The sequence below is a fragment of the Acipenser ruthenus genome, chromosome 2 (genome assembly GCF_902713425.1).
Source record: "Acipenser ruthenus chromosome 2, fAciRut3.2 maternal haplotype, whole genome shotgun sequence".
Classification (NCBI taxonomy): domain Eukaryota; kingdom Metazoa; phylum Chordata; class Actinopteri; order Acipenseriformes; family Acipenseridae; genus Acipenser; species Acipenser ruthenus.
Window position 1 is genome coordinate 105,339,050 of NC_081190.1, and position 27,343 is coordinate 105,366,392.

General features: G+C 40.5%; 1 protein-coding gene across 1 annotated transcript in view; it reads right to left on the reverse strand.

The window, feature by feature from the left end:
- LOC117408347 (serine/threonine-protein kinase 32B-like) overlaps positions 1-27,343 on the reverse strand; it is a 111,709-nt gene that overhangs the window by 34,889 nt on the left and 49,477 nt on the right. The window contains exon 4 of the mRNA XM_034013265.3: positions 26,146-26,319. Coding sequence (XP_033869156.3) covers positions 26,146-26,319 — 174 coding nt within the window. The remainder of the gene's footprint in view (positions 1-26,145; positions 26,320-27,343) is intronic.

Sequence of the window (27,343 nt, forward strand, 5' to 3'; positions counted from 1 at the left end):
TCAGTGCAGCAAACTCTCTCCAGAAGTTCAGTGAGGATCTCTGAATGATCCAATGTTGACCTAAATGACTAATGATGATAAATAGAATCCACCTGTGTGTAATCAAGTCTCCGTATAAATGCACCTGCACTGTGATAGTCTCAGAGGTCCGTTTAAAGCGCAGAGAGCATCATGAAGAACAAGGAACACACCAGGCAGGTCCGAGATACTGTTGTGGAGAAGTTTAAAGCCGGATTTGGATACAAAAAGACTTCCCAAGCTTTAAACATCCCAAGGAGCACTGTGCAAGCGATAATATTGAAATGGAAGGAGTATCAGACCACTGCAAATCTACCAAGACCTGGCCGTCCCTCTAAACTTTCAGCTCATACAAGGAGAAGACTGATCAGAGATGCAGCCAAGAGGCCCATGATCACTCTGGATGAACTGCAGAGATCTACAGCTGAGGTGGGAGACTCTGTCCATAGGACAACAATCAGTTGTATACTGCACAAATCTGGCCTTTATGGAAGAGTGGCAAGAAGAAAGCCATTTCTTAAAGATATCCATAAAAAGTGTCGTTTACAGTTTGCCACAAGCCACCTGGGAGACACACCAAACATGTGGAAGAAGGTGCTCTGGTCAGATGAAACCAAAATCGAACTTTTTGGCAACAATGCAAAACGTTATGTTTGGCGTAAAAGCAACACAGCTCATCACCCTGAACACACCATCCCCACTGTCAAACATGGTGGTGGCAGCATCATGGTTTGGGCCTGCTTTTCTTCAGCAGGGATAGGGAAGATGGTTAAAATTGATGGGAAGATGGATGGAGCCAAATACAGGACCATTCTGGAAGAAAACCTGATGGAGTCTGCAAAAGACCTGAGACTGGGACGGAGATTTGTCTTCCAACAAGACAATGATCCAAAACATAAAGCAAAATCTACAATGGAATGGTTCACAAATAAACATATCCAGGTGTTAGAATGGCCAAGTCAAAGTCCAGACCTGAATCCAATCGAGAATCTGTGGAAAGAACTGAAAACTGCTGTTCACAAATGCTCTCCATCCAACCTCACTGAGCTCGAGCTGTTTTGCAAGGAGGAATGGGCAAAAATTTCAGTCTCTCGATGTGCAAAACTGATAGAGACATACCCCAAGCGACTTACAGCTGTAATCGCAGCAAAAGGTGGCGCTACAAAGTATTAACTTAAGGGGGCTGAATAATTTTGCACGCCCAATTTTTCAGTTTTTTATTTGTTAAAAAAGTTTGAAATATCCAATAAATTTCGTTCCACTTCATGATTGTGTCCCACTTGTTGTTGATTCTTCACAAAAAATTACAATTTCATATCTTTATGTTTGAAGCCTGAAATGTGGCGAAAGGTCGCAAAGTTCAAGGGGGCCGAATACTTTCGCAAGGCACTGTAAAATAACACTTCTGACAGATTACAGTACTCTACAGTACAGGATTAAATGCAGTAAAAGAGGGAGCAGATAAGAGCAAGTAAAGCGCATTAAGAAAGAGTGATAAAGTGTCCAGAGGGAAAAGAGGAGTTCTACTGGTGCTGTCTGAAGAGGTGAGTCTTGAGGAGGCGCCAGGAAGGTGGTCAGGAACTGGGCAGTCCTGACATCTGTAGGAAGGTCATTCCACCACTGCGGGGCGAGGGTGGAGAAGGAGCGGGCTCTGGAGGCAGGGGAGCGTAGAGGAGGTACAGCCAGTCTTCTAGTGCAGGAGGAACGGAGAGGTCGAGTGGGGGTGTAGGGAGAGATGAGGGTCTGGAGGTAGCTGGGTGCAGTCTGGTCAAGGCATCTGTAGGCGAGTACAAAAGTCTTGAACTGGATGTGAGCGGTGATCGGGAGCCAGTGGAGTGAGCGGAGCAGTGGAGTTGCGTGGGAAAAGCGAGGCAGAGAGAACACCAGGCGAGCAGCGGAGTTCTGGATGAGCTGGAGCGGACGGGTGGCGGACGCAGGGAGGCAAGCCAGGAGGGAGTTGCAGTAGTCTAGGCGGGAGAGTACTAGGGCCTGGACCAGGAGCTGGGTGGCGTAGTTGGTGAGGAAGGGTCAGATTCTTCATATGTTGCTCAGGAAGAATCGGCAAGTGCGTGCCAGAGTGGAGATGTGCTGGGAATAAGAGGCAGGGGTCCAGGGTGACTCCGAGGTTCAAATTTGGATATGTCAATTGCATTATGCTGAATCAATTATTATATTTGTTAAAAGAAAAAAAAATCACTTTAATTTATGTGGCAGACTGCTGCTGAACATATGTAGCACCCGGGAGGGGCACTTGTTATTTCTGATCAGAATGGGATCAGCCAGGCAGAATACCAGAAGGAAAACATAAACTAGACAACACTACTATGTTGAGCAATGAACATTGTTTTATTAAATACAGGTGGTAAACTATACTTAAACAGGGCAGATCTAGAATACACATTCATGGCAAGCGGTTTGCACTGCCTGTTAATTAAAACAATGACTAAACACAGAATTACAATTTAAAACTAAAGGGCAGTGTGGCTCAATACCTGCACAGAGACAGGGCTCACGAACAAAAAAAACCAGCAATAAAACCAATATAGCCCATCTCCAGCACTCCTCTAAAACCCCTAAAATAGTAGTTTAAAAACATATACATGACAAAATGGAGTCTAAAAGCGCAGGCAAGGAGATACGCCTTTAAATTCGTCGACTCTTTCTTTCCTATTTGTCTTCCTACCACCTGCCGAATCAGATCGCCCCGCACTGGACGAGTAGGAGAGAGCACAGCTGGGGGTGTGACACCGGGAGAAGCTGTGTCGCTCAGAGAGGAAGTAGGATGAGGTCATCCAGGTGGCTGTCGAGTCGCTGCCGGAGAGAGTGCAGCAGCTGGCAGAGAGTCCCGCACCGCTAGAGGGAGAGCACCCCGTGCCGCCAAGGAGGATGTGTCCTATCCTGCCAGCGCCAGAGCCCCAGAGAGAGAGCCCAGCATCGCCAGAGTGCCCAGCGCTACCGCCTGAGAAAGAGAACCCCACGCCACAACTGCCGTCTGAAAGACAGTGTCCTGCACCGCCCCGGCACAGAGTGTCCCGCACTGCTCAAGAGAAAGTACCCCACACTGCCAGTGAGAACACGTCGCGCTGCTGCCGCCAGTGAGAGACTGCACAGCAACTTCAGCAAAAGAGTACCTCCCGCCACCCGGAAGAGTCTGTCTTACTGTACCAGAGAGAGTACCTCGTGCTGTCAGAGCCCCAGAGAGAGAGCCCTGTGCCACCAGAGCCCTAGAGAGGCAACTCAGCGTCGCCAGAGCCACAGAGAGAGAGCCCTGCACCGCCAGAGGCACAGAGATGGCGCTTAGCATCACCAGAGACCCAAAGAGAGAGCCTAGAGCCCCAGAGAGAGAGCCCCGCGCTGTCAGAACCCCAGAGAGAGAGCCATATGTCACCAGAGCCCCAGAGAGGGAGCCCAGAGTCGCCAGAGACACAGAGAGAGAGCCCCATGCCGCCAGAGCCCCAGAGAGAGAGCCCTATGCCACCAGAGCCCCAGAGAGAGAGCCCTGTGCTGCCAGAGCCCCAAAGAGAGAGAGCCCCTCGCTGCCAGAGCCTCAGAGAGAGAGCCCCACCCACCAGAGCCCCAGAGAGAGAGCCCTACGCCACCAGAGCCCCAGGGAGGGAGCCCAGCATTGCCAGAAGCCCAGAGAGGGCGCCCAGCAACGCGAGAGCCCCGCACCGCCAGAGCCCCAGAGAGAGAGAGCCCCACACTGCCAGAGCCCCAGAGAGGGCGCCCAGCATCGCCAGAGCCCCAGAGAGTGCCCCACGCCGTGGCTGCAGCACCCAGCCCTCACGAAGCCGGGTTCCGAGGTTGCTGTTGGGGCTGTGCTAGCTAGCCTCTGCCTGCTGTGTGGCGGCATCTCTATCTATCTATATATATATATATATATATATATATATATATATATATATATATATATATATATATATATATATATATATATATATAGGCATATTAACTTGGCTTGTGTTTTTCATGCATCATGCCTGAAAAACACAAGCCAAGTTAGTAGAAACAATTGGGGCAACCTTGGCCCCCATCGGTTTCACAGTTGTGCCTATTTGCTTTGTGCTGGGCAAGGTTGCCCCAGTGGTTTCTAGAAACTTGGCCTGTGTTTTTGATATCTCTAATTTAAATGACTGGGCACTTTTGATAACTTGTCGTTTTTTCACATTTCCAATGTGCTTTTGTTTCAGATTACAGGCACGCTGTCTCCAGACCAGCGTCAGTTTCAAATTCAGTATCAAAATACTTTTCAGCTTACCAATTCTTAAAAACAGATACTGACCATTTGGTTTGTTGTCTTGTTCTTAGTTCATTTCTTTGCAGTTCTAGGTTTTCAAGCTCATTCTCCGATATGTTTATATGACTTTCTGTATTATTACTTGTAGTACTGGGGTTTTGTAGCAGGTTTTCAACAGCAGTAGCTGGATCGGGTGTTGTAGGTGAGGATGGTAAATGTACCCACTCTGGTATCGATACGTGCCCAAATAAATCAAAACGTTCACAAATAGACAAAGTGTCATGTTGTAAGTTTAGCTGTAAGCAGAAATGTAATTTAAAAAAAAGCTGCTATACACGCAGATTGATTTTAAATTTGATTCACAGTTGGTGCTGAGACGTTCTAGTGGCTATTTACCGTCTATTAGTGCCCGCTAGAACTGGAAGCTGATTGGCTGACGGTACTGAATCGTTTTCTAATAATAAACAGACCTCAGCTCTCAACCTTGGTCTGCTCATTTCTAATCGTACCAACCCTCACACTTAAGCGTTTGCTGTCCTATAATCTTCTTTATTGTAGTCCAGATTTAGCACCCACACATAATGTAATCTGTACCTAACACTGGGCATTCGATTTAATTGTATTTTATAGGACACACTGCACAGATTTATTAAGGTCAAAGTGCTTTTATTGTTTGTGTGTTTTGTAAAATGAAAACTGTTAAAAACAACATGCTGCATTGAAAAAAGCTATTGCTACTATCTAAAAACATTACATATGAGCTACCCCAATGGTTTTTAAACAAATGACAAAGTGCCTGGAGGTATTATCTGCCAGCAGCATTTTATACTTCCAGGTGCTCACCTTCCCTTTGTCAGGTCTAATACATTTCCACTTTGTCAGAGTTTTCCTGTAACCATCTGCACACAGAGAGAGGTACTTGGGGTTATGTGCAATGAAAGGAAGCATCTGCTTCAGTTGATCATTTTTAATGCTAACATCCCAGTGATATTAAGCAATTGGTGGAAACCGCTGGAGGAACATTTGTGTTCTGTATCATACTATAGTGGTAGCAACTGAGGATACAAAGAGCAGAGACAGACACTGTTTGTATCCTGTAACTCAACTCAGTCAGAGTTCATTCCTAAGCTATTCAGTTGGCCTGTTGCTAATCAGATTTGGTTTTGATTTCTTTCCAGATTAATATGTATCTGGAAAATGTTTCATTTGAATATCAGTCCCTTATGGAAGCCCTGGTGTGTTGTTTTTCCAAATCAGTCAAGCACTTTCCGCACTTGTAAGGAGGGAAAATGTTTCTAAGTCACACACCTGTTTTGATTTACTGAGTATAGGGAACCCAGATGAGTTTTCCACAATTTTTCTAATAATACATATACAGATCAGTTTTCATAAAAGAATGTCATTTTTAAAGGGCCAATCATCACCGTTATGGGCTCTATTCACCAACTTCAAGCTATTTAAAGGTTTTAGCACTGTCTGAAGCACTGTTCAGTCCCTATTTACATAATCAATTGTGTCTGGTAGAGTACACTTGGCAGGATAGGGGTCCCTTAATGGATTTTGTGGGTGATTCCAGCAGAGCTGCTGGTGGCCCAAGTGGTCTGTATCGCTAGGATATCGAACATATTAGTATATCCACGTAATAAAATATATTGACAGTAATCTGGCACCTTGCACAATGCAACTAAAACACCAACTGATTACATGACATTATCCCTGTGGAATAATGGCATGGTATTTATTTGTTGATTTCCATTGTTAAGGCAGCTGCTATTTTCTGTTTACAATCACACTGAAGAAATTGCAGCGAAAAATGTTAAAAAAAAAAAGAAAGAAAAAGTCAGGTACCCTTATGCCTGGCAAGCTTGTTCAAAAGTTGCATGTACAATCATGGGGATGACCTGGTTTACAACCATCTTCAAAGATTCTGTGATATACAATACAATAGATGCCGTGGTTGACAAGAAATACTGGTCACGGTTTAAAGTATTTATTTAATACAGAATTAAATCACGTACATTTTGACAGAAATGAAATACTCTAAGCTCACTTTCAATTGCTTCTTCGGGGTTGGTAAAGTGCTCAAAATATGTTGGACCTAGTTGTTGTTGTTATTCTAACAAACGGATTGATCCTGGCCTAGCGTGATTTGAAGAGAGGGAGAATGCTCAGTCGGAGGCAGCTGTTTAAAAACAAGAGGTTCATTAATTAGATGAAAGCCTGGCACAAGTCCAATTTATATCTCAAAAAAGGTTTATTGGGCATCACATTACTAAATTATGTATGTGACTATTTGGACTACAGTAGAAGCAATGAGAGACATTTTATGTTGGCCCTATATCTTATTTGCCATCAAAACAGCATCTTTGTTACCCTAGCTCAATTTGGCTTGGAAGGCAATGGTTGTAAAAACTTGAGGACAGACTGGACTGGCCACTTGCATGTATGTTTTATTAGAAAATAGCTCCTTGTGGAGTACAGCTTACTGTAGGAGTGGAATCACAGTCACACGGTCACTTTGCTCGTGAACTATAGCTGATTCCATTGGATTTTGGCAGACATTTGATTGTTTTCAACACTGGCTGCGGTGTTGAAGACCAGCACCAAGAACAAATGAAAACAAAAAATTATTAAAAACCAGCTAAGCCTCCCACACATTTCCACTATCCAATGTGTCCATGCTAAGATGCATTCTTCATGAGCATGGTGCTTGTGAGCCTAACCGTAAACAGTATTTAAGCCTCATGAGCAGTAATTGATTTTACTGGCAGCAAGGTTCAGATTTTTATATAATAAATGTAATTATTTACCCACGACTTTAAACACAATATGTTAGCCAGTATGTCAGTAACTTGATCCAAAAATGTGTATAGCTTATCATAATAGTGGGTGAATGAAACAGGCACAAAGGGTTCCCATGTTTTTGGTCTTTGCTCAGGAACAAAATACTGTATGGGACTGGCGTTAAAGCATTATTCATCTTATTTAAACCACATAGAGATAACAAATCAAACCCAGTAAATCTAACCTAATATATACTGCCATCACTTTGCAGGGTTCACATTTTCTTGGTATTTCTCACAAAGCTATTATTGGAGGAAATGTATTGAATGATCGATTCAAACAGACATGCTACACTTCCTTGTCTTGTATTCTACACTATTACTATGAAGAAACGCAGTCAAAACTGAAAAAGTGTGAGTCATTAAAAGAGCAGAGATATGTTACTGGCATAAAGTATAAAAAACCTAAACATCTGATTTTTTTTTTTTTTTACTTGAACACCAAGCAACAATCAATACTGTGTCAGTAGGAAGTTGCTGGTTTGGCTCCCTTGACTATGGAGCAGCTTTTTCATTTGTACAAATGTGTTTGCCATAATGTGAGCATCATATAGGAAAATGTAAAATCTACAAAGTGATGGTAATACAGTAAGAATTACTGGATTTATTTTGTCAGCTATATCTATTTAAATTCCTATTGATGCGTACTGTGTATAGTGTATAGCGGTTCATAGTGCACTCAGTGGGATATTATTTAGGAGGAATGTGGCATTTCTATTTACCAGCAAACTGAACAATCGTTATAAAGATTTGCTGATGCACTTCTGGAATTCTCAATGGGGTTAGATAATTTTTTTAATAAGCTTTGTGAAAACAACAAAATCCATCAGATAAAAAAAAACATCCGACAAACAAACAATAAAAACTTGAACTTCCAAGAGAGAGTGTTGAAGTTAAAACTTTACTGAGAATCCATGTTAAACATTGTGAAAGATTATCCAGGACCAGTGTTGTCTACTGCCTCTGAGGACTCCGCCCTGTCGCAGCCCGGGGGAGGTGGGGAGCTGGCCTACGCGCTTAACAATTTTGATAAACAATTTCAGCGAGGAGCATTTCAGGCCCTCCCTGGAAGAGCAACTGGAGAGCATCATTAGTGGCGCAGCGCTGATGGCTGACTGTCGGGAGCGCATTGTGGCAGAGTGCAACACAGTGTGACAGGCCTTGCAGGATCTGCTGTCCAAGTGTTTCAGCTTGTTATCAGAAAAATACACGCAGCTGTTAGACTTTAAGCTGCAATGTTTTCTGATTAAAGCAATTCAAGATGTCATTTAAAGATGTATTTCCTCCTTTTTGCTTTTAACTGTGATGTACTTGTCCACGACTGTACTTCTCCCACGCTGACGCCTCACTCGCCTCAGCAAGGATGTCAAAAAAAAAAACACTGCACTGAAATGGTATTCTGAAGAAATGTCTTGCGCTGTTATAGAGCGCCTGACCCATCGCCACGGGTCGATATAAATTTCGGGGCGTGGTATCATTAACATATTTGTGGAAGCGATTCTGATGACAGTACAGTGGGGTTCCAAATAGACAACTGAGCACTGCGTTAAGACCCACGGAAACCAAGTTCAATCAGGAACTTTAACAATTGAACACACTATAAAAAGCAATGTAGTGCTAAGTAGCAACTGCATGCATTTGGACTGACAAAGAAAGAAAGAAAAGTAAAAAATAAATAAAATAAAACGACAAATACCATTAAAGAAAAATACTCCAAAGCGGTTAACTTTCTGTTTACTATTCACATGACTGTCAATGCATCTGTACCGGCTTTTCTGTGACTTGTGCTGTACAGTAGGAGGTGGGACAAAGTCAGTGTTGCATTGTTATTTTGATTTAAGTTGTTAAAATCTAGTTTTCAGCATTGGAGGTAAAATACCAGAAATGGACAACAAAGCAAAAAAATCTAAGTATATTTTCGGCTGAGGATCGTGTCAAGAAATTTCCCAAAGAAACTGTACATGCAGATTATTATTATTATTATTATTTATTTCTTAGCAGACGCCCTTATCCAGGGCGACTTACAATCGTAGGCAAAAACATTTCAAGCGTTACAATACAAGTAATACAATGAAGGTAAATTGTTTTGTACATCTTGTAATGTGACTTTGGAGAAAATATGATTGGTTGCTCTTTAGCTTCAGAATCACACAATAAAGGAAAGCCTACTACAAATGTTGCTAAACAGAAAGTAAAACAAATAACAGCTTTCAGAAAACAAACTTGAAAGTCAGCGCAGACAGAAAGCATTCCTGTCAGTTGTATCCAAGTTAAATCAGTACTACAGGTCTGATCCAGCACAGCCACCTCGCTTCAAACAACCCGCTGCTTACTCTTTAAACGCAGTTAGAATTTTAGACCCGAATAGGCACAGTACTAATAAAATGAATTCCTGGATGAGACAAACAACATGACAACGAACGTGCTGCATATATAGCTTTTTTAAGGAATGCCAGATGCCCTTGAGGGTAACCGAGTTTTGGGACTGTTTCTAATCGATTTCCACAACTTAGCAAGCCATTGCCTTACACTTCCAACCAATTGTGCAGTCTCAATGTATGGGCAAGTCTTTACAACACAGAGACAGAGAATGTGACAGCAACTGCTGGGGGATGTTGCATGCTTGCCTTTAACAAATGACAGCGCTCCACTTTAGTAAGAAAGTAAGTACCACTATTTTTAGGCTGTGTGGTCCAGTGGTTGAAGAAAAGTGCTTGTAACTAGGAGGTCCCCGGTTCAAATCCCACCTCAGCCAGTGACTCATTGTGTGACCCTGAGCAAGTCACTTAACCTCCTTGTGCTCCGTCTTTCGGGTGAGACGTAATTGTAAGTGACTCTGCAGCTGATGCATAGTTCACACACCCTAGTCTCTGTAAGTCGCCTTGGATAAATGTGTCTGCTAAATAAACAAATAATAATAATAATATCTACCTACAAAGTAAAAAAAAGCCTGGCTTGTGGCTGTTATTATTTTACGCTAAAGAGCTTTTAAAAAATAAACATTATTTAGGTTGCAATATCATGAATCCATTTGTAAATTAGACCTATTTTATGCATGAGACGAGTTAATTACGTGATGAGAATGCTACCCTTTCATTGGCACTTTCACAACGCGTTGTCAAACTTTCTTACGGGTTGTGTCAATACGTTTGTGGCCCCGATGGCTTGCCTCAGACTCTGCATATAATGCATGGTTCACAGCCTACCTCTGTAAAGTGATTTGTGATGGTGGTTTGCTATGAAAGGAGCTATATAAAAATTAAGATAATCACACTTTACTCTTGCATATAGAACTGAATTCTGCGTCTTCTCTAAACAACATTCTGATTGCTCATTCAGAAACAATGGCGACTATTTCAGCGTATCCTCGTTTCAACAAGCTCTGGTCTCCCCAACAAAACCAAAATACAACAAAAAAGACTAGAACATTTATATTGATCCCAGATCAAATAATACCAAATTCACCGTCCCGAGAACACGCTAAATGGTAGGGCTGAAAAAATACTATATTTACTCACATGTTGAGCAGTTCTTTGATTTGTGTTTATGTCATCTGTCACCAGGGGGCGCTGTGTTGATTACTGAGCCCTGTGGAAACTGTCAGACCTAGCCACAATGAGGTACCCTCTGCCAGTCACATTTAATTACTCTCCGAGCTCCGAGCAGAGAGAAGAGATAGACCAGTTAGTTCTGCCAGGGAACTTGAGGGTGGTTACAAAGAAAGCCCTTCATGATGACTTGGGTCATCTTGATTCATGAAATATTCTACTGGCCTCAAATGCACTCTGACATAAGGGATTGGTGCGAACGGTGTGAGATGTGCTGTCTTCGTAAGACTCCCATCTGCAAATCCCAGAGCACCCTTAGTGAATATCCATACATGATTTCCATTACACAAGAGTAGATGTTAAAACTTCATGCTGATTTGAACTCGGCTCTCGCCAAGATAAGCACCAACTAAGACGTAGCTTTACAGTAAACTAATGTGATCCATATGTGTCTCCATCCATTTACGTTTCCTTCCATATGATGATGTAGATATCCTTCTGTCTGGTGTTAATGGCTGAAGTGTAATGCTGGCTCCAGGGATCAGCTTATTTTGCCTCCCTGGCGCATCAGCACACACAACGGCTGCGATGCTGGCTCCGGGGATCAACCAAAGTGCGGCCTCCCCAGCGCATCAGCATGACAACCGTCTGGATTGAGCTAAGTAGGGTACATCTCTGGGGTTTTCAAGTGGGCACCTTCCATCCTCAGTGTTTCGTCGACTAGCCCACGACACCTCAAGAGGGCTCGACGGTGATTCTGGCGTCCCAGCATCACCCCCCTCCGCCCCCCACTCAACTCAGCCCAGCTTACTTACCTGTCCCCAGCCAGAATCTTTCCGTCTCAACCACAGCCAGTTGCTGCTCCTCTCTGCTGCTTCAGATAAGTTCTTCACTGTGCGACGCAACTCTTGGCCACTGAATCCGACGTCTCTGAGAAACCGGGTTGTAGAGTGTGCCACAAATCCTCGACAACCCACTTCCACTGGGTAAACCCGAACTCTCCATCCTCGCTGTTCCGCTTCAGTGGCTAGTTGAGCATACCGCAGTTTCTTCCTCTCATACGCCTCATCTACAGCATCCTCCCATGGCACTGTTAACTCTACCAGGTGAACAAGGCGTGCTGGTCCAGACCACAAGACAATATCTGGTCGAAGGTTAGTGGTGGCAATCTCAGGTGGAAAAATAAGCCGTTGACCAACATCTGCCAGCATATTCCAGTCTCTAGCAGCTTCCAGTTGTCCTGGGCGAGGATTGGTTTTAACACCTTTTCTTGGTGGTTGCTCTCCTGGGCGGAGGAATGTTGTCTTTTGTGTGTAATGTTTTGATGGAACAGGTGGCAACTTATTGGTCATGTTATGCTTGTCTTCCAATGCTAGCTAAGGCCAAACATCGCAGCACCTGGTCATGGCGCCAAGTAAACCGTCCTTGGCTAAGAGCCACCTTACATCCTGTCAAAATGTGCCTTAATGTTGCAGGTGATGAACACAAAGGACATGAGGGATCCTCTCCTACCCAGAGGTTTAGGTTCTGTGGTGATGGGAGAATATCATATGTTGACCTGATGAGGAAACTGATCCTGCTCTGTTCCATTGACCATAGGTCTTGCCAGCCAATCTTGCGTTGTTCCACACTCTCCCATCTCATCCATTCTCCCTGTTTGGCCTGGGAAATGGCCTTTATACACCTCATCCTCTCCTCCTGCTTTTGCACCTCGTTGACTACCAGCTTCCTCCTTTGAGCTGGGGCCGCCTTGTGCCATGTAGGAGGAGTTGAACTGAAACCAAGACCCCCTCTTCCATGCTGAACTTGCCCCATGATATCACCAATTCGAAGGGCAGCCTTTGCATCTTCCACAGCTTTCTTTGCCGCCCACTTTCTTCCAGTTTTCAACACAGGTGCTGCCTCCCTTACGCATTTATCGCGTGACTCTACTAATGTCATTTCCAGTCTGACCTTGGCGCACTTAAACTCCTCAGTTAGAGCAGAGACTGGTAGCTGCAGTACTCCTTTACCATAAAGTCCCACTCTGCTGAGGCAGCGTGGAACTCCCAACCATTTCCTGATGTATGAACTGATTAAAGCTTCCAGCTTCTCTACTGTTGTCAAAGAAACCTCGTACACAGCCAGTGGCCACAGCAACCTCGGCAGTAGACCAAACTGAAAGCACCAGAGTTTTAGTTGCCGCTATGGAACTCATTTGCATTGATTTTCTGATGCTAGAGAAATCTAGAGGTGGGATTGAAAACCTGCTAGTAGTCACAGATCACTTTTCCTGGTTTGCGCAAGTTTACCAAAGGACCAAAAAGCAGTCACAATTGCCAAAGTGCTATGGAGCAATTTTCTTTGTAGATTTTGTTTTCCAGCCAGAATTCATGCTGACCAAGGTCGCAATTTTGAGAATGCAGTAGTGAGAGAGTGTGGCAAAGTGATGAGTGGATACAGGTGAGTGCAGTGCAGGTACAAATCACATAGACAATTACTAACAGGTGCAAGGGTGTTTATTGATAAATTACTACAATGTCCAGAGCCTTAAGGCAGAACACCTGTAAATAATAATGCTGGAATAATAAATAATAATGCTGGAATAATAATAAGCCTAGTTTTATCACCCACACAAAACACAAAGACACAGACACAGTTCCTACGGTGCGTGATGTAAGTGCTTGAGGTGAAAAGACAGATCTCAGTGGAAAGTGAAGTGCTGGTGTCTGGGTTTAATGCTAATCTGTGGCTACAGCTCCGGATCATGTTAGTAATCTTTTAGACAAACGAAACAAACAAACAACGTTTACAAGACAGACTAACTGAACACTCACGGTTTTTACATGCAGGGACTCCTTTTAGGTTCTTTCCTAACCATTCACAAAAGGAACAGATCACGTCAGCTATGACCCCTATTTATATCCTCACTCATGACCCCTAGGTTAACAAGTGCATCCGCTCCTCCAATCCTCAGATGTCACACCATTTACCATCTGGGTCACTGAGTTTGGATACCGTAGCTTCACACCTTTCCTAAATGACCGACCTCCACCTACCCTATGGAATAAATTGTCGTGCCATTTAGTTAAGAGTACTCTGTTCCTTTTACACAGTGCCCTCACAGGTCGAGAGGGAGATCTAACACCAAGAATCATTCGATCTCTGTCACAGAGAGTTATGCAAAATCACCAGCAACGCTAACCCTTTGAGTAGTACAAACGTACCGGTATGTTTGCTGCTCTCTGGTCCCCAGGGAGTACGAATGTACCGGTACGTTCTGCAACTTTAAACTTGAATTACTGAGCCTATACAACTCCTGACCACATAATATTGTAACACTAGGTTTCTGTAACACCTTTTATTGGTCTCTTGCACCCTCTGCCAGATATTGACTGAATTACATATAATAAACCCATTCACAAAAATGTCAAGTGTTTGTAAACTGCGAAAATTGCTCAGTGAGAAAAAAGTATCAGTAATAATACTGAATTCAGACTCTGATTTAAATTCAAATACATACAATTTTTCCACTGAATCAGATGTCAGCGAATGTGTCAGTGAAGACATAAGCAAAGAATATTTATCATCAACATCAAGTGACAGCAAAGAGGCGGCGCCAAGCTCTGTGCGTTGCTCCATGCTTCAAGGATTATCATACACTAAAGCATTAGACTTTCCCACTCCCTCCGCCTCACCACCTGTTTACCCGGATATGATTTATTCATGTCGCTCGCTCACTCTTTCTCTCTCTCTCTCTCTCTCTCTCTCTCTCTCTCACCCTTTTTTTGTTAGGACGTGTTGTTGTGGTTCATACATGTTATTTTTTAGTCAAAACCTTTCCCTATGTCTAAATAAATAAATATATTTATTTGTTTTATTTATTTACGGTAAAAATGATTTGTCTGTATTTTGTCAGTGTTCATTACATACATACAAACATATAGCTTTCAGCTTGTTTGTACGCTGTACTCGTAATAATCAAGCGCATGCAGAAGACAGAAACAAAACTCACTCCCATAGGACCGGCAGTGCTTTTTAGAACTCACTACTCAAAGGGCTAAAACACATACTTCTCCCTATCACCCTCAAGGGAATGGGACCACAGAATGATTTAATCAAACAATAATGAATATGTTAGGCACCCTGGCTCCAAATCTCAAAACCAATTGGCATAACTATGTTGATACCATGAGACATGCGTATAACTGCACCCAGCATGATTCAACAGGTTAAGCACCTACTTTTTGATGTTTGGGAGGCACCCCAGACATTCCAATTGATATGATCTTTGGCTTGTCCTCTGGTGAAGATCCTACTGAGTATAGAGCGTATGCTCAAAACCTTCATGATTGTTTGTCCTTTGCTTTTGATCAGGATAGTCAGATGTGTAGACATGCAAAAGAGCAACAGACGAAGCAGTATGATAGCAAGGCCAGAGATGGCGAATTTCAAGGTGATAGAGTGCTGATTAAAATTTGCCATATTGAAGGTAGGCAGAAATTAGCTGATCAATGGGCGTTCCAGCCATTTGTAGTTATCAAGAAGCAGCCTGGCATTCTGGTGTATGTTGAGCACTCCGAAGAGGGGGAAAGGAACATGTTGCACACCACAATCTCCTGACCCAGTGTATGTTCTTCTCAATGGAACAAGAGCAACCACAAAAAACTAGAGCCCGGCCACCTGAAGCTGAAGTTTCTGACAGTGAGTCTGATGCCGATGTTTGTTTCTTCAGAAGTCAGCTAAGTTAGACTCAGCAGACATGCTGAACAACTGACTGACCTGTTTGATGACCGGAAAGAATCTTCTGAACCTGGCTCTGATTCTGATGACACCACTGAGGGAACACCTGCAATACCAATCCTTGATGTAAATACCATTGTAACAACACCACCTGTATCACCCACCCAAGATGATGGGGAAGGAACTGTATCCAACCTGATCCCACAGAGAGGAGAGCTTGAGTCAAGACTGCAACAGTCTGCAAATTTAATCAGTCTCCAGGGATGGCTTTACCCTTTCAGCCACTTGAACCACAGAGAAGGTATCCCTTAAGAGAAAGACACCCCCGAAACAAGCTATCATATAGGCAGTGAATCCCAGTTTTTGAAACTGAAAAGCAGAAAATAGAGAGAGGACACAAAATATGTAATAAAGTTAGACAACAAATACTTAGGGGAAAAAGTACTGTTTAACTTGAAATGAACATAAACCAATGTAAATGGCATTTTGTAAATAGCGGTGTTAATTAACTGAAGTTGATTTGATGACAAGGACGTCATCACCCAAAAAGTGGGTGGATGCAGATGGAGGATAGATTCCTGTCTGCCACCAGGGGGCACTGTGTTGATTGCTGACCCCTGGAGAAACTATCATACCTTCTAGTTACAATGAGGTAACCTCTCCACTCTGTTCTAGGTAAAGGGTTAGGGCCTTTGTTTTGATTATGAAAGTAATCCACATTTAATTACTCTCCCCCTAGAACTGTGATAAAATCTTTGTTAAAACTAGCCATCCGTTACTAATTTCACCTGAAACATATTGATAAACATTTGTTTAAACATGTGTGATGTATAGTAGTTGCATTAATGTTGCATTATTATTGAAAACAGTATGGAAAATGAAAATGAAAATGTGGGTTGTGATGCAAATGCCCCATCAAAAAAGGTCTATGCATTTATAATGAACATACGTATAAAAATAACATGATGGGCGCTGGAATGTTGTTTTACAAGATGCAATTTTTGTTTAATTTGATGCAATCTGAGTTAAAACAAATTGTCAGGTTGTTTTTATTTTACTTTAAAATCAAAACTAAAGAATAAGATGGCTACACAATAATAACATAACACAATGCAGATTCACTATACAAATGAAGGTCTGAATTCTATTCCAAAAGGAAAGGATTATACCCTTTACTAGTTTAATTTCTGTTTATGACTGTCATTGTCCTCATTGACACGGAGAGGCAGAGTTAAAGGGCCTCTTGATTTAGTAAGGCTACCTAGCCCGGTCTTACATTTTTGACAAAGTTTTACAAATTCAAAGGTGTTTGTACCATGGTTGGCTTCCAATAACTTCTGTCTCACTTGGATAATTTAGAGTTCAGTTTTCAACTTAAATTGAAAAATAATTTGTTTTCCATCGGGGAATGTCACATTTGTGATGTGTCTTTATTTTTTGTATGCCAAATATTAAGATTAATTGTATGTGTAATTGTATGTATAATTCTACAGTAAATGTGTCAAACAACAGTGCTACTGTACCAAACAGGAGTTCCCAATATGAACATTTTGATGTTGTTTCACATCAGTACAACTGACATATTCAGCAGAATGCTACTAGACTGTCACGGGCAGTAGACTCTGCATTGTATGACTCATTTTAAGTGTACGTGGTTTGAGATTGCAGATTTAATTTATACTGCTTGACATTTTTTTTTAAATGGTGTATTTGGAAGCAGACTGGATATCTGAAGTGGTCAGAAAACTGCAAAGGTAACACGTGTGAGTAATATTTCCAACACCTCACCCTGACCCTCTAAAAATGTCAGGTCTTAACTGTCTACTGTAGTTCCTTCAAAAGGAAAATTGAGTCCAGCTTTGCTTGAAAAGATTGGTGAGGTCTTAATAAATCATCTTTTGACTTGTCCTGGGCACAAACCTATGAGTAATGGGTGTATCCCCTCAACTAAACAATTGAGTACCAATCAATAGCAATACTGGGATATGTAAGAAATTATGTACAACAACTGGACTATAACTGGACAGCCAGCATGGTTTTAGGAAAGGGAGATCGTGTCTAACTAACCTACTTGACTTTTTTGAGGATGCAACATTGAAAATGGATAACTGCAAAGCATACGACATGGTCTATTTAGATTTCCAGAAAGCTTTTGACAAAGTCCCGCATAAAAGATTAATTCTCAAACTGAACGCAGTAGGGATTCAAGGAAATGCATGCACGTGGATTAGGGAGTGGTTAACAGGTAGAAAACAGAAAGCACTGATTAGAGGAGAAACCTCAAAATGGAGCGAGGTAACCAGTGGTGTACCACAGGAATCAGTATTAGGTCCTCTGCTATTCCTAATCTACATTAATGATTTAGATTCTGGTATAGTAAGCAAACTCGTTAAATTTGCAGACGACACAAAAATAGGAGGAGTGGCAAACGCTGTTGAAGCAGCAAAGGTCATTCAAAATGATCTAGACAGCATTCAGAATTGGGCAGACACATGGCAAATTGAAGAAGGGAACCATGAAAAAGACCTAGGAGTTTATGTTGACTCAGAAATGTCTTCATCTAGACAATGTGGGGAAGCTATAAAAAAGGCTAACAAGATGCTCGGATATATTGTGAGAAGTGTTGAATTTAAATAAAGGGAAGTAATGTTAAAACTCTACAATGCATTAGTAAGACCTCACCTAGAATATTGTGTTCAGTTCTGGTCACCTTGTTACAAAAAGGATATTGCTGCTCTAGAAAGAGTGCAAAGAAGAGCAACCAGAATTATCCCAGGTTTAAAAGGCATGTCGTATGCAGACAGGCTAAAAGAATTGAATCTATTCAGTCTTGAACAAAGAAGACTACGTGGCGATCTGATTCAAACATTCAAAATCCTAAAAGGTATAGACAATGTCAACCCAGGGGACTTCTTTGACTTGAAAAAAGAAAAAAGAACCAGGGGTCATAAATGGAGATTAGATAAAGGGGCATTCAGAACAGAAAATAGGAGGCACTTTTTTACACAGAGAATTGTGAGGGTCTGGAACCAACTCCCCAGTAATGTTGTTGAAGCTGACACCCTGGGATCCTTCAAGAAGCTGCTTGATGAGATTCTGGGATCAATAAGCTACTAACAACCAAACGAGCAAGATGGGCTGAATGGCCTCCCCTCGTTTGTAAACTTTCTTATGTTCTTATGTTCTTATGTAGAGTCTTTTGTACTGTCATAAAGAAAAGGTTATTGTATGTTTCAAACAAGTTGTGAGAGCATGCAAGCGTGAGTGAAACAGAAGCAGCTGGGGGTATTATTAGTACATTTTGGGGTAAATAGGATAAGTTTAGCAAGAACTCATTGATGTAATGGAAAGAATGATTTTGAGGAAATGAAGCTGATTATTCAGGCTTAGTAAATGATTAGATACAGGGCAGGTTATGAGCCTGATACAATGTAACCAATACGGTCATGCATGCTATTAAATGTGTGTGTTAAGGAAACAGGGGGTAATGTCATCCAAGGTTATAACTGCCAAATAGCTTAGGGCACGCAAATTATTTGCTAGCTAGTACATAAGGACAAATTAACCTGAGCATCTGGGAACTACTTGGGGGATTCCGATCCAGAGGACAAGACTTGCAAAAGAGTTCCTGGTATCATTAAATAAAACATAAATTGAATACACTGTAATCAATACTTGTCATTGTCTTTACTAGTCACTGTTACAAGATATAATATTTAGGATTAAGGTATAAATACCACAATTGCCTACAGAGTGATTTAATAGCAGTTTGGAAGAACATTTTCCTTTTACCCTGGACATTTTTACTCCTGTACTGGTGCTGTAAACTGACAAAACATGTTGTGGAACAAGCAAATGCTACTAATCTGTCCCATACATGTGATATTTCCTTTAGCCTAACTTAAGAGCTAATCATTTTGAGCTAATTATCTACTGCTGTGTATATTTAAAAAAAAAAAAAAGGTTAAATCATAGCCAGGATTATAATCCATTGCAGAAATGGGGCATTTCTATGGAAACATTAAACATTTTTTTAAAATATAAATCTAAAACAAAGATGAGTGGTTTTAGTTGGTTTAGTTGCTCAAGCGGTATCATTGCCATGTATGTAAAGTTTTGACAGCAACGGAGAACATATTTGCTAAATACTGTATTATGTTTTGAGCTCCGGAGCATTAACAATACAAAACCTGTCACTGGTTTATCTTAAATCTCTTCTGTCTTCCAGGAACTGCAAAGTGAATGTCATTATTAAGACTTTAAGCCCCATCTGTGGAGAATGGCAAATGCTAAAAAATCAATTGGGTGACCCAAAGAAAAACTCTAAAGGAGATAGAAAATAAGTTAGATAAATTATTCAGCAATGACATCGCACTGTGTGGTGTGCCAGAGGATGGGAAATACAGGGTTTCTTCTGGATGTTCTGAAGAATCAAAGTACACAGAAAGTCTATATTTCACATGAAATAATTCAGAAAGTATCAAACAGACTATAATGCAGTGCTTATTTCTGAAACTACAGTCATTGTTAGAATTAGGCTGGAGTTGTAGAAAGGATTGATGGAGGCAAAGTTAACATAATAAATGATGTCCATCAATCCCAAGAAATGGAAGTCCGGGTGTTGCCTCTTTCTTGCAGCAGATATACCATGTAGGACTTACTTGTAGAAGTATTCCCTTGTTGGAATATAATTGTGTAAGCATCCCCTGAAAAAAATGTCATTTTAAAAAAGACTGTCAAGTCCAACCATCAACCTCAAAAAAAAATCTATATTAGACATTTGCTCAAGAGAACACTCTCCATTTGTCTATTTTAATATTTTATAACATGAAGTAGACTTGCAGTGTAATATTGAAGTACACTTTATTTCTACTGGTGCCCACTGTAACAGGGCAGAGGCTGGGCTTGAACTGACGACCCCACACACAAGCATCTTAACCACTATGCCAAAGAGTTGTGTTTGTGATTATATATTTTTTTGCCTTATCTCATCTGATCAACTAGAAACAGAATCTGTGATGGCAGTGTATCACACAACACTGCGCATTATACTCTTTCCCCTTTTAACCTCAGCTGCAGCATGAGACAATACAATACAATACAATTTGTTTTTATATAGCGCTATTCCTGCATCACACGAAGCAGCAATCTTAACCACAATGCAAAAGAGCCGGGCTCCATTCATGGCAATATAGCTTTAAACTCATCACATCTCACCCACTCTTGTCACTACCTAGCATCATCATCTTTCTGATAAGGATAAATATGAGTTTATCAGAAACAACCCAAGCATTACAAAGAACAGTCCAACAATCTCAGCCTAACAATGTATAGCAGCAGATACTGTTCTTTAGAAAGCCACCTTCAAATAAAGGACCTTTAATGCACTCAAAGCAGATGGGCAAGTTATATCTCTCTTATATATAACATGCTTAGGAATTACTCCCCCTTTTGTAGCAGATGCAAGGTCATCAACTTAGCCAGAAAAATAGTTGGCTATTGAATTAATTTAAAACCAATTGGCTGGAGGCAATGGAGCACCCAGTACATCTGCTCCATATGTGGTGATATAAATAAGACAAAAAGTCCCAGTGAATCCACAACAAATGGTAGACATTGAACAGATATAGTTGCTGTAACCTAGTTATTTTAATAGGTAAGATTCCACATACTTCACCTTCTCTGTTGAGTTAAAATAATGTTAACCAGTGTTTTAAAATCATCTTTTTTCTGCTAAAAATATTTTGGCTGTTCTGATTTTACGATATGCAAACATCTCACAATAGAACACCATAGATAGGAATAGTAATAAGTAGTAATACTAAAACAAAGTTATGAAATGACAACCCTTTGGACTAGAAGGCTTTCTCAATGTCTGACTTATAGCCCGCTTTCATGAATTAAATAAAGTTTCATATTCTGAAATCTTTTTAGTCTGTTGTTGGTTCCTTCTAGAAAAGTTTCATGAATATATTTCAAAAGCTTACAAATGCCCCACCAAAAAAAGTTGGATTTTATTTAGAATTTGTTGTACCACCCTCAGCTGTACCTCCCTATGGTGAAGAAGATAATTGTTAATCATTGAACAAGAGAGATATATATTAAATATTGAGAGATTACTATACGAAGATATAGGAAGGCTGGGCTGCTTGACAACCATGTGGAAACCCTCATCATCTACAGGTAGTGAACAAAAAAATGGTAACACCTGGGTAAATGAGGGACACCAAGTATATTGAAAGCAAGGGCTTCCACCCAGGTGTGGCTCATGCGATAATTAAGCAAATAACATCCCATCATGCGTAGGGTCACGTATAAAAATGCTGGACAGGCCTGGTTGCCTATAATTATGGCTAGCGTGGCTGCAAGAGGAGACCTCAGTGACTTGGAAAGAGGGGTGATTGTTGGAGTGCGTTTGGCAGGATCTTCAGTGACCAAGGCAGCTCAACTTGCTGATGTTTCACAAGCAACGGTGTCTAAGCTGATGTCGGCATGGAACTCCGAGGGAAAGACATCATCAGCAAAGGGCAACAGTGGGCGGAATCGCATACTCCAGGATTGTGATATCCATGCATTAATTCAAAGTTCAAGGCAAAACAGGCGAGCAACTGCAGATCAATTGACTGCAAATTTCAACCTGGGATGCGAGCAGCCAGTTTCATCAAAAACGGTCCGCCGAGAACTCCACAGAGTGGGATACCATAGTGGCCCAACGCCCTGTTAAGTGACTTTACATTGGTGTTTCCATTTTTTTGTTCACTACCTGTACATTATAACTTATTAACAGAATAGTAAAAAAATGTATGCACTCTATATTTGTGTGTTTATTTATACATTTTCTAATAATTATTACCCTGTGTGATTAAAATTGTTCAATTTAAAGAAAACTGTAAAAAAAGACCATACAAATAATTATCGAAGTTTCATGAAAGTTTATTTAATTTGTGAAAATAGACAATGTTCCAGAGGATAATTGTTATATTATAGTTATGTAACTTATAACAAAAGCAATTCCAGTAAAATGTTGGAAAAGCTCTGTTAAATAACCAAATGAGTATGTGGCATACTCTTGATAAATCAGGCAAATTGCTAAATATAATAAAAGCACAGTCAAAATCCCTGTTTGTTAAATTATGTAAAGTATGATAGATGAAGACTGGTTTAATTACAGGTTATGCTTTTTTTTCTAAATATTTTTTTCAACAAAATTCCAAATTGACTAATAAGTATGAATGCCTATATGGTTTGTCAAGGATAACTGAACATGGATAATGATTAAACCAATTAGTACTTTGCACTGCAACATTTCTATTTTTTTTTTTTTATAAATGTAGTAGTCCCCAATTGATTTTACCCCTTTTTTCTCTCAATTTGAAATATCCAATTGTATTTTAGGCTCAGCTCACCGCTACCACCCCTGCGCTGACTTAGGAGCAGCGAAGATGAACACATGATGTTCTCCGAAGTGTGTGCCATCAGCCGACCGCTTCTTTTCACTCTGCAGGCCCGCCATGCAGCCAACCCAGAGCTACAGCGTCGGACCACAACAGAGCTCTAGGTAGCTTACAGACAAGCCCACAGGCGCCTGCCCAGTCTACGGGGGTCGCTGGTGCACGATGACCCGAGGACACGCTGGCCAACCTAAGCGCCCCCCTTTCAAACCTTTCAAACACCTGACCAAAAATAAAAGGAAAATAGCTTGCAAAGAAATAGAAGCTTTAGCTACAGTATATCTAGAGCCCCGTGTTTCTCGTAAATACGAAATAGCACAAAATAAAATGAAATGCAACATATAAAACAAAATAAAACAAAATGCAAATCAAATTATAATGCAAACATAGAAGACATTTTTAAATTGAGAGGTTTATACAAAAAATACTTATAATTACTTGCAATCGTAGTTGTCAAGGTTCAGCCGTTTGGGAATTCAAATTGTGATGGAAGAGAAGAGACGTTTGTTTCTAAAATGCCTAAACCGCGCATAACAATTAAACAACGCTGCAAAGACGGGATGTATGCAGCTGATGGTGACAAAATAATGACATGAACGACTCAAAAGATACAGTCATTAAGCATCAGCTGTTTATTCCTTTTGGGGAAAATATGGCTTGTTTGCTTATATTTTGTATTAGTATGATAAGTGCAAACTTTGCACTGGAGCAAATGCTGTTTTGGTTTTGAATGAATTTGAATGAATAAATCTGCTTTGCTTTGTGTTTAAACTATAAACTCTCTTTAGGACACTTTCCACCGCATATTGTTTGACTCAATAAGAGTATAAGTAAAACAGATGATGTATATGGGGGTTGGGTTTGTGGTTCAAGCCTGTGGATGGGATCGCATGTGCTTTCACATTCATGCTTTGAGGTGAAATGTTGTGCTGCATAAACAAACATTGAAACCTGTGGAAACATACTTGGTGATTGAGAACTGTCTGCGTCTACAGGGGTGCAAATTTGGTGCTATGGTGCTAGATTCTAGCACCAGGGTACCTCATATAGCGCCAGCAACATAACATTCTTGTGCCAGTAGACATGTTTTTTAATTCTTTAGCAACCATAAGATGATGATGGATTCTCATTAGGTCTGGACTACTCACATGACCCACCCACACTCATCCACATACACAGGAGAGAAGGTTTGTGTCGTGTGGGAAGTTGTGAGGGGGCATGATTAGGTCAGGGTTTGATAATTTATCATCTGTTGGCTCTCTGGTGCTAAACTTTCAAAACTGTTTCTCACCAATTTTCAAAATGATTTGTACCCTTGTTCTAATGGAGGGGAGCTTACATAAAGAACAGGAAAGAGACCATAAATGGTCCTGACATCCAACAGAACAACCATTAGAAACTTACTTGGTGATTGAGAACTGTCATTAAAAAAGTTGTTTTGAGAATTGTTATCCTTTGGGGTGTACTGAGAACTATTGTCAGGGATTGGACAATGCAACCAACTCGATGATAACAAAGGCTAATATTATGCCTTGCCCAATAGACGAAAGGATGCTTAATGCCAATCTGCATTTTCCTGCTCTTGCTTCTGACCTGAGGGACCTGAGTCCTTTGACATTTGTTTCTTCTCAATCGGACAATCACAGAAATCCTTCACACCTGCTCAGGACCTGCTTGAGGTGTTGACTTCGTGTCAACCATCAACCTGTCCTACTCCACAGCTCCACAAATCCTAATTATTATTTCATTTTGGGGTGTATTGGTAAAATACTTAGAACATCAAAAGTGGTTATTGTATAGATCTCCGAACCCAAGGAAGTAGCTTCTGAAATCATGGATGTAACTTTAACAAGGTTCTTATAATATAATAATGCTGAAATAATATTCGAACGCTCAACCTGTTGTGAGATGTATAATATTTTTAATACTGTTGAAATGCTGTGTTTGAACTTGGTCGATCTTTATTTCAGGTTCTATTGATGATTTATATTTTCTTTAACTTTTCTATCTCTACTGTTGAATTCACTTTTCTAAATAAAGTAGCACTTGTTAAGACAATTCCATTGTGTCACATGCATGCTCCTTGCTCAGGTAATTAACTTATGATATATTAGGTGTCCTATAAGATCTAAAGAAATATGTTTTATGTAAGCATACTTTGTCAAAAGTACCCACTTGACATTACAAACAGCCAAAAAATAAATACATCTTTGGATAGTGAAAAAATTAAATGTAATGGATTTTGCACATCAACAAAACAAAACAAAAACACTAGCTGCCAGTGGTAACAGATGCATTAAACTGGCTGTGTAACCAATCATTCCTGGATCATATTGAAAGTAATGGCATACAGTGGGTTTGTTGAGAACAGGGTATTGCAAATTACAAATGTATCACCAATATATGAAATCAAATTAAGAAATGTTATCAGCAACTGTATAAGAGTGGATAGCTTTTATTTGTATTTAAATCTTCATTTGGTGCTTTGAACACAATGCATGTATTAGCCTGTCCTGGAATAATCTTAATAATACTTATTGTCAGATGCAGCAGTGCTGCTTCTATAGTTACCGTTTGTGAACGTGGCGTGATATTTTTCTGCAGCATAATTTGTATTTAATGTGTGTGATGTTGTGTGACTGACTGTTACCCTGTCAATAAGTAACCCAATTTAAAGCAACCATAACTTAACTCACCGTTTGCTACTTTGTACAGTTTTGTTCTTTGATTGTTGTTGTTTTGAAATTAGAGGTGGCACAATTAGAAAACCTGGAGGTACTATTCATGAAAAAAAATACCTTTATGACCATGTGAAGCTCACATCTGGTAGCTTCTTGATAAATGGTTTGCGCTAAAATGACACCTGCTTTTGAAAACGAGCATTTTTTCAGTAATTATGTTTTTGGATGGAACACTAATACTCTTTGTTTGTCCAGTGTCTAGGTGTCTTTTGAATCCTCAGTACATACAGTTTGGCATTTTGTCTGGAGGGACAGGATCTGTAGCTTCACAATGGAGTTCAGGTTAGGGTTAGATTCAGATGTAAACATTGGGCAGTAATAACATGAAGTATAATAATTATGGTCTATGAAAGGTGCTGCTGTATATGCAGTATGATCAATTTAATGAGCCAACTGCTTAATGATTAAGAGGTGAAAAAAGAGTGCAATTTTAGGTCACATAACAAAGGACCCTGGCCCAAATGACATGCTGTAAAAGAGTTACATAAGAACTGTATTACATATTACATATGTGTCTCCTGTGGACAGTCAATACAAGTACCACTAGCAACAGGGAATATAAGCAAGTAATTGTAAGGTACTCACCTATGGATTATATGACAGCATTGCAAGTAGTATAGGGCCAGTGCTAATTCACAGATATACATTTTCACAGTTTCTTCTGTAAAATGTACATTCTGCTGTAAGTGGTAGCGCAGGTCCCCTCCTAGTAGAAGATCCACTACCATGAACATATCCTCTTCATCCTGAAAGGAGTACCTGCAAAAAAATAAAACATGATTTACAGTTCTACAATGAGAAACAGAATAAGTAGATAATCTCTTTTTAAAATAGCCCAATAACAGATTTTTCTCTGAATCTGTTCTGGCAGTTCATCACACAAAATAGCCCATTGCAACTGCAATAGGCAAACTCACAAGTACAGAACAATACATCAGTTTGGGGCTGGGAAAGACCACCACAACTCAAATGTACACATGCTACATTATACACATCACAAGAAACTAAAGGGGTCAAGTGCTCTTACATCACAGTTACAGGAGTGTCGAATATACTTTGGAATTAAAAGCATGGAGTAAGCTAGGAAATAGGGGGGATATTAAAAGTACATCAGGTCATTTTAAAAAGTACACCATGTGATCTAAAATGATGCCCTTACTGCCCCCTCCCAGGAAACATAAATCTGCTACAGAAACTAAGGTGCAGGAAATTGAAGCATTGAGATGTACTGTAATCTCTCTGTGCATTGAGCCAAGACACAATGGTGCAGTGCTTACGAAGGTACCACAGAATGTTCCTGTCAGGCCAACTGAGAAAGTCAACACCTCCGGTCATTTTTAAAAGTAACAAAAATGCTTATTCACTGCCAAACATGAACTATTTTAGATGTGTAATGACTGCAGTATAGGATACAGACCTTAAGGTTATGTTTTCGGTGTAGGGAGAGGATTATGCATTGTTTTATTAACAGTAATATGCTAGCCAATCAGAGTGCAGTGTCCTGACAGGAGAATTCCGTCCACAATGGCACAGGCAAAGGTGAAGAAGATGGTGCCTTTTGGAAGCTACTTTCTTTCTGTTTTGATTGTTGCAGTTTCTTAAATGTACAGTAGCTGAAGGTCAGCTCAGCAAATATAGGTATATTTCTCTTTTCTCACACGATCTACAGATAATTTCTGTATTGAAATAGAAAAGCAACAATGTAAATGAAAATGATTAAATCATCTTGCTTTAACATCTACAGTTATTTTATTTTATGTTGTAAAATATTGCTAGAAATGTA